This window comes from Larimichthys crocea, chromosome XIII, assembly GCF_000972845.2.
Source record: "Larimichthys crocea isolate SSNF chromosome XIII, L_crocea_2.0, whole genome shotgun sequence".
Classification (NCBI taxonomy): domain Eukaryota; kingdom Metazoa; phylum Chordata; class Actinopteri; family Sciaenidae; genus Larimichthys; species Larimichthys crocea.
Window position 1 is genome coordinate 37,793,630 of NC_040023.1, and position 9,203 is coordinate 37,802,832.

Below are 9,203 nucleotides of genomic sequence, written 5' to 3' on the forward strand. Positions count from 1 at the left end.
TTCAGTGATAAAAAAATAATTTAATGATTAAAAAACAACTGATTTCAGTTAAATCCAAAAAATAAACAGCGTTGTGCTTGAGGGCTTCAGGACGTCACAGCATCGGTGTGTTTGAGGACTTCAGGACGTCACAGCATCGGTGTGTTTGATGACTTCAGGACGTCACAGCATCGATGTGTTTGAGGACTTCAGGACGTCACAGCATCAGTGTGTTTGATGACTTCAGGACGTCACAGCATCGATGTGTTTGAGGACTTCAGGACGTCACAGCATCGGTGTGTTTGACGACTTCAGGACGTCACAGCATCGGTGTGTTTGAGGACTACAGGACATCACAGTGTTGCAGCAGTCAGCAGAAAGGAGAACAGTGAGTCTGGTTTTTGTTTCAACACATCTGGATGATCAAATTCGACCACCTGTGGGACACAACAGCGACATTTACACACAACTGAACCATGACTTGGAACACTTCAGGTCACGTTGTAGTCTGAGGTGGGTTACCTGTCCGTGGTCAAGGACCAGGACTCGGTCAGCCTGCAGCACTGTGTGAAGGCGGTGGGCGATGGTGAGAACTGTGCAGGACTTGAACGCCTCTCGGATCGTGATCTGGATCTGAGCGTCCATCTCTGCATCAACAGATGCTGTCACTTCGTCCAATATGACAATCTGATTGGACAAGAGAGAGACAGGTAAACAAACAGACAGACAGGTAAATAGACAGACAGACAGACAGACAGACAGACAGACAGACAGGTAAACAGACCTTACAGTCTTGAAGCAGCACTCTGCTCAGACACATCAGCTGTTTCTGTCCAACTGAAAACGTCCCTCGTCCTCCCTCCGTCAGCTCAGTGTTCAGCCTCCTGTCCAAACTGCAGATCTAACCAATCGCAGACAAAGAAGAAGGAACAGCCAATCAGAGACAAGCAACATCAGAGAAATTAATTAAATGAACAGGCAAGGTGACGTACTATGTCCTTCATGTAGGTCTTCTCCAGCGCTGCCCAGATCTCCTCATCACTGCACCTGTTCAACGGGTCCAGGTTATACCTGCAGACAAACACACCTGTATGTAATGTCACAGAGACTACGTCCAGGTTTTAGACAGTCTGTGGGGATGTCACAGAGACTACGTCCAGGTTTTAGACAGTCTGTGGGGACGTCACAGAGACTACGTCCAGGTTTTAGACAGTACGCGGGGACGTCACGGAGACTACGTCCAGGTTTTAGACAGTCTGTGGGGACGTCACGGAGACTACGTGCAGATATTTGACAGTCTGCGGTCACGGAGACTACGTCCAGGTTTTAGATAGTCTGCGGGGACGTCACGGAGACTACGTCCAGGTTTTAGACAGTCTTTAGTTAGTTCGTCTTGACAGGAAGCAGATTACCTGACAGTACCGGTAAACAGGACGGGGTCCTGGGGGATGATGCACAGTTTTGTGCGCAGATCCGACAGGCTGATGGTCTTGATGTCCACTCCATCTATAAGGATACTTCCTGCAGTCGGTTCAACGAGCCGGAACAGAGCCGCAGCCAGAGACGACTTCCCTGGACACAGGAAGTGGACATTTCATTATCACACAACCACAACACCTGAAAAACACCTGACCTCCATCCACCCTCTGCTCGGTATTCAGGTCCAGGTCGTCCACCTCGTCCTGAATGTCCCTAAGGTGTATGACATTATCTTCATTATCTTATTGGCTGAAGGTGGTGTTTCCCAGCAGTACAGCAGCACATAGTGAATGCTCAAACATCCCATCAGCCATGTAAAAACCTCCATGTTTGTTCAGACATGCTCTTACCGGAGCCAGCCCTTCCCACAATGCCAAGCTTCTCCCCAGCTCTGATGTGGAGCTGCAGCCCGTTGAGGACATCAGGTGAGTCCTCTCTGTACCTCATCCTATAGTCCAAGAAGGTGATGGCTCCAAGCTGAGGCCAGTCCTCTAACACCCGATCCACCTGTAGCTTCCCTGAACCCTCCGACTCGCAGCCCTGAAACAGAATAAACACGTCAAAGCCAGACCAGCAGGCAGCAGAACCGAGTCACCTTTACCTGAGATCTTACCAGAGTTTAACGTTTGAAGCAGTTGTGTTAAGGTCTTCATGTCATCTTCAGTTCATCAGAACACACTGAATAAATTCTTCATTCAATAATAGTAGTCTAAACATCTTTAATGTGGATTGAAGAGCACCTGGACCAGACCTCTAATGCGGATACATGTCAATAATTGAGACTTTAGAAATCTGATTATTGACTGATATGTCAATACATCATTGTAATGTGAACTCAATTGATCCCAGATTACTTCTTATCATTCTTACAACTTTATTATTGAAATTCAGTTTTAAACAGAGAGCTCCATCATGGGCAGCTCTTTGATAAGTTAGATCGATGCTTTGACAGTGAACCAGGAAAATGAGGTGAAGTCACGATGAACATTCAGATGATTCATGATCAACATGACTGCCCCGTTTACTGACCGTGATGTACTCAAGCAGTCGCTCCATGGAGATGAACCGAGTCTCCACCTCCATCAGAGACTGGATCAGATACTGAGAGTTAGTCCTCAACTGGAGACAAACAATATCATCATTATTATCATTATTTTTTAACATACAACACATGATCAGAGATCAGCTTTATGTTTATTCAGTTTGATATCTGTATTGTCACTCCCTGCAGGTCAGGTGACACACTGCACACTGCTGCAGAGAGTCATGTCAGGTGACCTTCTCACCTGGATGATGTAACTCAAAGCGAGGGCTTTCATTGGTGGGCTGCAGACATCATTGGAGGTGAAGATGACCAGCAGAGCAACCGGCAGCGTCATAGCAGCAGACAGAGAATCCGCCAGGAAGCAGAGCCAGCGCATGGCGGAGTTAAACAGCATGAAGTGGTTTGCATTGATGTCACACAAGGTCTTAAACCTGCCACACAAACATCACGAGGCAACAGACAACATGACGAGTCAACATGCAAAACAGAGGACAGCAGAACAAAGCAGAGGGCAACGTGATGAAGCAGAGGACAACATGTCGAGGAAGAGGACAACATGTCGAGGAAGAGGACAACATGTCGAGGAAGAGGACAATGTGATGAAGCAGAGGACAATGTGACGAGGCAGGACGAGGTCCTGGGGGACAGATGTTGGACAGATGTCTTACAGCTGTGTGTAGTGGTGTGTCTTGTCATAAGCGTGGACGGTGCTCAGTCCTTGAGCAATGGACGTCCACAGAGAGACGCACTGAGAACGACTGATGCTCTCTGTCTGCTTCAACTCAGAGATGTTCCTCAGGAACGTCCTGCAGGGAACCAAGAACCCGTTAACTCAAACTGTGGTCATGGTTACAAAGGATGATGGGAAATAAAGTCCATATTGTTTGAAGAAGATATGAATCACCACCCTGCTGAACTGAATGAAAGACAGAAGCTCAGGTCCACAGAGTCACAGAGTCCTGGTCTGTCATGGTCTTTCAGAGTTTCTTTCTGTTGACTGAACCCTCTCGGTCTCTACCTTTCTACCTCAGAAACACCTGATGTTGCATCACCTGTTCACAGTTCACCTGTTGTCATAGTGTTTTGGACTGTATGTCCCCTGACACACGTTGGGATCGGTCCGTCTATTCATTTGGTCCAGATCTCCTGCAGTCCAGTTGTGTTCTGACAGCTTCTTGGAGAGTCGCTCAGACAATTGTGTTGTTATAATGGATAAAGTTGGAGGTTTGCAGGTCGGTGCTGATTATAATGTGTTAGGTGGATGTGGGTCTTAAAGAATCCTGAACCCTCTGTTTTCTCTTGTTGACGTGTTGAAGGTAAATATGATTGTTTATGATAATATGATTGTAAATATGATACAAGTGTTTTTTGGAGGTCCGACAGCCTGTCAATATTTTAGTCTTGTCAATATTTTAGTCTTGTCAATGAAAACATTTTTATCATCAAAGATTTATTTTGAGCTTGTCATCGTCTTGTCTTTGTTGTGGAACAAAGGTCACAAACAGTGTTCATTAATTAACGAATGAACTCACCTCATGAGGAGCGTGAAGACCGTCACTAAGATGAAGATCGGCAGGAGCATGATGGGAAATATGATGGTGTTGATGACACAGATGCTGACGACAATAAGGAAGAAGGTGAGCAGGACGTTGAGATGATGAGGCACCACAGTGTCAATCTCCTCCTGATATCTGGAGAAACATTTCAGGATCTGTCCGGTTGGAGTCGATTCAAAGAAACTCATTGGACACGCAATGATCTGAGGGAGACATCAACCAATCAGCTCACAGTGACAAACAAGACTTCCTGTTTACATTACATAGTTTAAATGTAAGTTCATCTGAAAGAATTAACTCTTTAAACTCCAATCATCTCCAGAGAACCAGAACCTCCTAACCTTTGTGAACCTTTGTGAGGGCTTAAAACCTGGTCCAGACTTTGGACCTCCAGTATCTTCTATAGCATCACTCATTCTTTGTTCCAGTTAGCACCTTTAATTTTCTGAGTGTTTTACTTCTAAGTTTAGTCTTCTAACCCAACCGCTGGTCCCCAACCACTGGGACATTTCTTTTACTCTATAATAGATGAAGAGACATGTAGCTCCTCATCAATCCTCTCACTCCTCAGTTCATCATGCTTTCCTTTTACTTTGCTTTCTGAGCAACTGAATCCAACTGACTCTGCGGCTTTATCTGGACCTGGACCTGGACCTGGACCTGAACTTGGGTCTCTTAAATCAGCAGGGTTTTTTTTGTCCGAAGTATGGAGTGTCACCTTGTTCAGCAGGCTGTTGTGCAGCGTGGTGGAGGCGTGAAGCGTGACCTTGATGTAGCAGAAACATTTGATGATGCAGACCATCATCAAGACAACAATTGATACTCCGAACATCAGCTGGTAGAAGGGAAGGTCGGTGTTCAGAGAAACATTTCCTCGCTCTGAAGACGTCACATTCGCTGTCTGAAGAAACCAGAGTCCAGATGTGTTAAACAGAGCAGCCACTGCAAGACGTCCACGGTCGGTAGATGTCTGGCAGTGGACGTCCATCGACTGTGTGTTTGTGTGTGTGTCTCACCCCATGTCCCTGCTGCAGCCAATAACTGAGCCAGCTGTAACTCAACACTGTGTTTGTGATTAACACAATGAAGACGAGAAGGAGGAAGAGGCTCACACAAAACCCTGCAGAAGACATGAAAAACAGACTTTTATTTTAAAAAGGGACAGGATTTTACTTTGAAGGGGACAGGAAGTGTAAGTGTGTTACCGCCACCAGCGTTGCAGTACTGTCCAAATGTTGTGAATGTCCTCCGGATCACCGAATTCTTCCTGCTATCCTCTTCATCGGTCAGCTGATCAGCAGCTTCACAGAGGACAAACACCATTATTGTCATGTCATTGATTATGTCATTGACTGTGTCTTCATGTTTTCGTGTCTTTATGAAATATAACAAGAGTTTGTCTGTGATTGGTTATCAGAATCTGTGTAATTGTCTGTTATTCAGCCGACTCTCTGTATGAAGTTTCTGTGATGACCTTCAGTCCAGGATCAGGGTCAGGGTCAGGGTCTGTTCCTCAGGATGAATGACTGATCACAGCTGAACTTCAGCTTAACTCGCCATCATGGTAAATGGACTTATGGACTTATATAGCACCATTCTAGTCCACTCAGCACTTTTTACACTACATATCTCATGCTCCCAGTTACACACTGATGGCATTAGCGGCCAACTGCTCATCAGTTTTAGGAGCTAACCATTCATAAGCGGTTCACACACATTTGGGAGCAATTTTGGGTTCAGTATTTTGCCCAAGGACACTTCGACATGCAGACTGGAGGAGCCAGGGATCGAACCGCCGATCGCCTAATTAGTGGACAACCTGCTCTACCTCCTGAGCCCAGCTGCCCCACATGAAGCTCCACATTCAGTCCAGGTTGAGGACATGAACTTTGTTTCAGTTTCTGCGTGTGAAGATCTCTGACCCTCAGACCAGACCCTCAGAACGTGGTATGATCAGTGTGATGTTCTCTGTGTATTGATTATTTATGTATTTATATATTTGAACTTACGTTTGCAGTCTGATGACGGTGCATCTGTGTTCTTGTCTGACATGTTGAAGACTGCAAGGAAACATTGATGAACTGTTTGAATAAAGACTCATTAATGTGATGTCACAGTCAGCTGACTCGTCACTGAGGTCAAACCTTTGTCAGAGTTTAAAAACAATAAAAAGCTGGAAACGTTTGAATATTTGACATTGGTGCTCATCACTTTACCACGTCCACAGCGTGTTGTTATGTTTATATTTACATTTTTTATTTTGTTTATATTTTCTTTGAAAATGTAATAAATTGAAAAAATATCTTAAAACCTGATGGAGAAATAATAAAAGAATGTCCTCAGTTTGATGGTAAAACAAACAGCTCTCTCTGAATCTACCTGGACTGGTTCCTTCATTCATTTGACCGTCCACCTTCTTCTTCTCCTTTATCCGAGGCTGGAAACAGGAAATAGGAAATACGAAGAAAACAGGACTTTAGATGAGAACGTGAAGCTCATTTAAATCAACATGACATGATGAGATAAAACAAGGAGTCTCACCACACTCTGCTCTGTCAGGTGTTTGGTGACAAGCTCAGCGTACACTCCCTCCACCCTCATCAGGTCTAGGTGACTTCCTGCTTCCATGATCGTCCCGTCATTCATGACCAGAACCTCATCACAGAACTCCATGTACTAATAGATACACACAGAACCGGACTCAACAGGTGAACTGTAATTTAATCTCTGAATCTTTAACTTTTCAACCTGAACACAGAAACTCAGATCAGGTTTTTGATGGTGTCTCTAAATAGCTGAGAGCTTCAACTGCTTTTGCTATGAGGTATGGCAGTTAGAGGTGTGAATCATAGTTAAACCCATTGCCACCGTGACTGAATTCCAGTTAAAACCCTGTTTAAACTCACCTGAACCTGGTTGGTGACCAGTATGACCGTCTTCCCATGCAGCTCCTTCTTGATGCACTTCTCAAAGATGTGTTTTCCTGTGTGGGTGTCAACGGCGGACAGCGGGTCATCCAGCAGGTACAGGTCCTTGTTGGAGTAGATGGCTCTGGCTAGACTGACCTTCTGTCTCTGCCCCGCCGACAGGTTCAGCCCCTGATCCCCTAACTGAAAACACACAAACACACACACACACCAAACACACACACATCTGTAAATTAAGTTATCAAATTATAAATCAATCAAATATTATTAATACTGAGTAGACCTGAATCATTGAAAGCACCTTGAGTCATAGGCCCTGAAATATTTGCCTGGTTTTAACCTTTGGTGATTCATTGTCGATTATTTTCCTCAATTCCTCTTTAACAATTTTTCATAGATGGCACAATTTCTGAGTTTTGGACTGTGTCCTTATGCTTCCTGTCCGTTTCCTGTCTGCTTCCTGTCTGCTCTGTCTGCTTCCTGTCTGCTTCCTGTCTGCTTCCTGTCTGCTCTGTCTGCTTCCTGTCTGCTCTGTCTGCTTCCTGTCAGGTGACCCACTGAAACACTGAAGACTTCCTCACCAGCGTTTGATCTCCATGAGGCAGGATATCGAGGTCGGCCTGCAGACTGCAGCTGCTGAGGACTCTGTTGTACCTGCAGAACATCCACAGAGTCACGACAGGAGTATACCTGACACCTGACATCACAGGAGGAGGCTCTGCCTACCTGGACGTGTCCAGAGGGTTCCCCATCAGGATGTTGTCCTGGACTGTCCCATAGAAGATCCAGGCCTGCTGAGATGTGTAGGCAATCGACCCCTCCACGGATACCGAGCCCTGCAGCAGGTACATCTATGCAGACAGACAGGTAAGCACATTGTTACTTCTAGGCTGGACTATTGTAACTCTTTGTTATCAGGCTGCTCTAATAAATCGGAGCCGGCTCTCCATGCAGCGTGGAGGAGGTCGCACTGGCCGTGGGAAAGGTCATCGGGCACGGCTCTGTGAAGTCTGCTGCCCGTATGAACAGCGCGGTGGTCCTGTTCCTGGAGACAGTGGAGCAGGTGAACAGGTTGGTGGAGACGGGCATCACGGTGAACGGGATGTTTAAACCGGTGATGCCGCTGACACAGCCCCCCGTTCAACAGTGATGACTTTTTAACTAAAGAGCGGTCGAGACATGGAAAGGTGGTGTCACCCATAAGAAAGGTGTTGTCAGGCTGCAAGTCCCCCCTGCTGAGACATGTCGTGTCTCACCGCAGGCAGCTCTTCATGCTCTTCATGTTGCTCAACACGCGTGGATGACTTTGAGTATGTGTTGTTTGCAACATCATCTACTATAAAATGTTTTGGATGTGGCGGGGAGGGACATTTGATCAAAGCCTGTCCCAACTGCGGTGCCCTGGCGGCGGGGGCCGCTGCCACCGCTGACCCATCCACTCTTGCGGGCCAACCCGTTCCAGCGTCGTGGCGTGTAGCCGGTGGGGGGGCCGGTACCGCCAGGGAGAAGAAGGAGAAAGACACGGGGGCTACTGAGAAACAACCGGAGGGGGCGATGCAGAGCCAGGCTGGAGGGAGCACTGAGGTGAATGGTGAGAGAGAGGAGGTGGGAGATGAAACAGGTGAGGACACAGGTGATACTTCAGGTAAAGGGGCAAGTGAATTGGTGAAGGATGTGCTTGAAATAGGTAAGGGGGGTGAGGCAGGTGAGGTTGTTGGTGAAGTAGGTAAAGGGAATAAAATAGCAGGTGAACTGGGGGAGGTAGCTGAAATAGGTGAGGTAGAAGAGGCATGTGAAGCTGTAGGTGAGGCTGTGTGTGAGGCTGTAGTTGAGGCTGTAGGTGAGGCTGTGGGTGAGGCTGTGGGTGAGGCTGTGGGTGAGGCTGTGGATGAGGCTGTAGGTGAAGCTGTAGGTGAAACTGTAGGTGAGGCTGTGGGTGAAGCTGTGGGTGAGGCTGTGGGTGAGGCTGTGGGTGAAGCTGTAGGTGAGGCTGTGGGTGAGGCTGTGGGTGAGGCTGTGGGTGAAGCTGTAGGTGAAGCTGTGGGTGAGGCTGTAGGTGAAGCTGTAGGTGAGGCTGTGGGTGAGGCTGTGGGTGAAGCTGTAGGTGAGGCTGTGGGTGAGGTTGTAGGTGAAGCTGTAGGTGAGGTGAGTGAGGCAGGTAAAGTAGCAGAGGAGCTGTGTGGAGCAGCTGAGGCTGAAGGGATGGAGGCCTGTGAG

The 9,203-nt window shown here is 47.0% G+C and overlaps 1 protein-coding gene across 4 annotated transcripts; it reads right to left on the minus strand.

The window, feature by feature from the left end:
- LOC104938617 (multidrug resistance-associated protein 9) lies at positions 1–7,845 on the minus strand. 4 transcript variants are annotated; one of them, XM_027286051.1, is made up of 19 exons: positions 7,713–7,845; positions 7,568–7,640; positions 6,966–7,169; positions 6,601–6,735; positions 6,439–6,496; positions 6,069–6,119; positions 5,271–5,360; positions 5,076–5,179; positions 4,778–4,960; positions 4,036–4,262; positions 3,172–3,309; positions 2,745–2,934; positions 2,488–2,577; positions 1,809–1,998; positions 1,392–1,551; positions 972–1,050; positions 764–880; positions 502–666; positions 1–416 (listed from the first exon to the last, which is right to left on the minus strand). In XM_027286051.1, exons 1-19 carry the CDS (start codon positions 7,835–7,837, stop codon positions 333–335), a joined length of 2,463 nt encoding a protein of 820 aa, XP_027141852.1. In that variant the 5' UTR covers positions 7,838–7,845; the 3' UTR covers positions 1–332. The 4 variants fall into 4 exon arrangements, with proteins under 4 accessions (XP_027141852.1, XP_027141851.1, XP_027141853.1 ...); XM_027286050.1 differs by having other exon boundaries at positions 5,265–5,360; XM_027286052.1 differs by lacking the exon at positions 3,172–3,309 and having other exon boundaries at positions 5,265–5,360.
- Between the last annotated feature and the right edge of the window lie 1,358 nt (positions 7,846–9,203).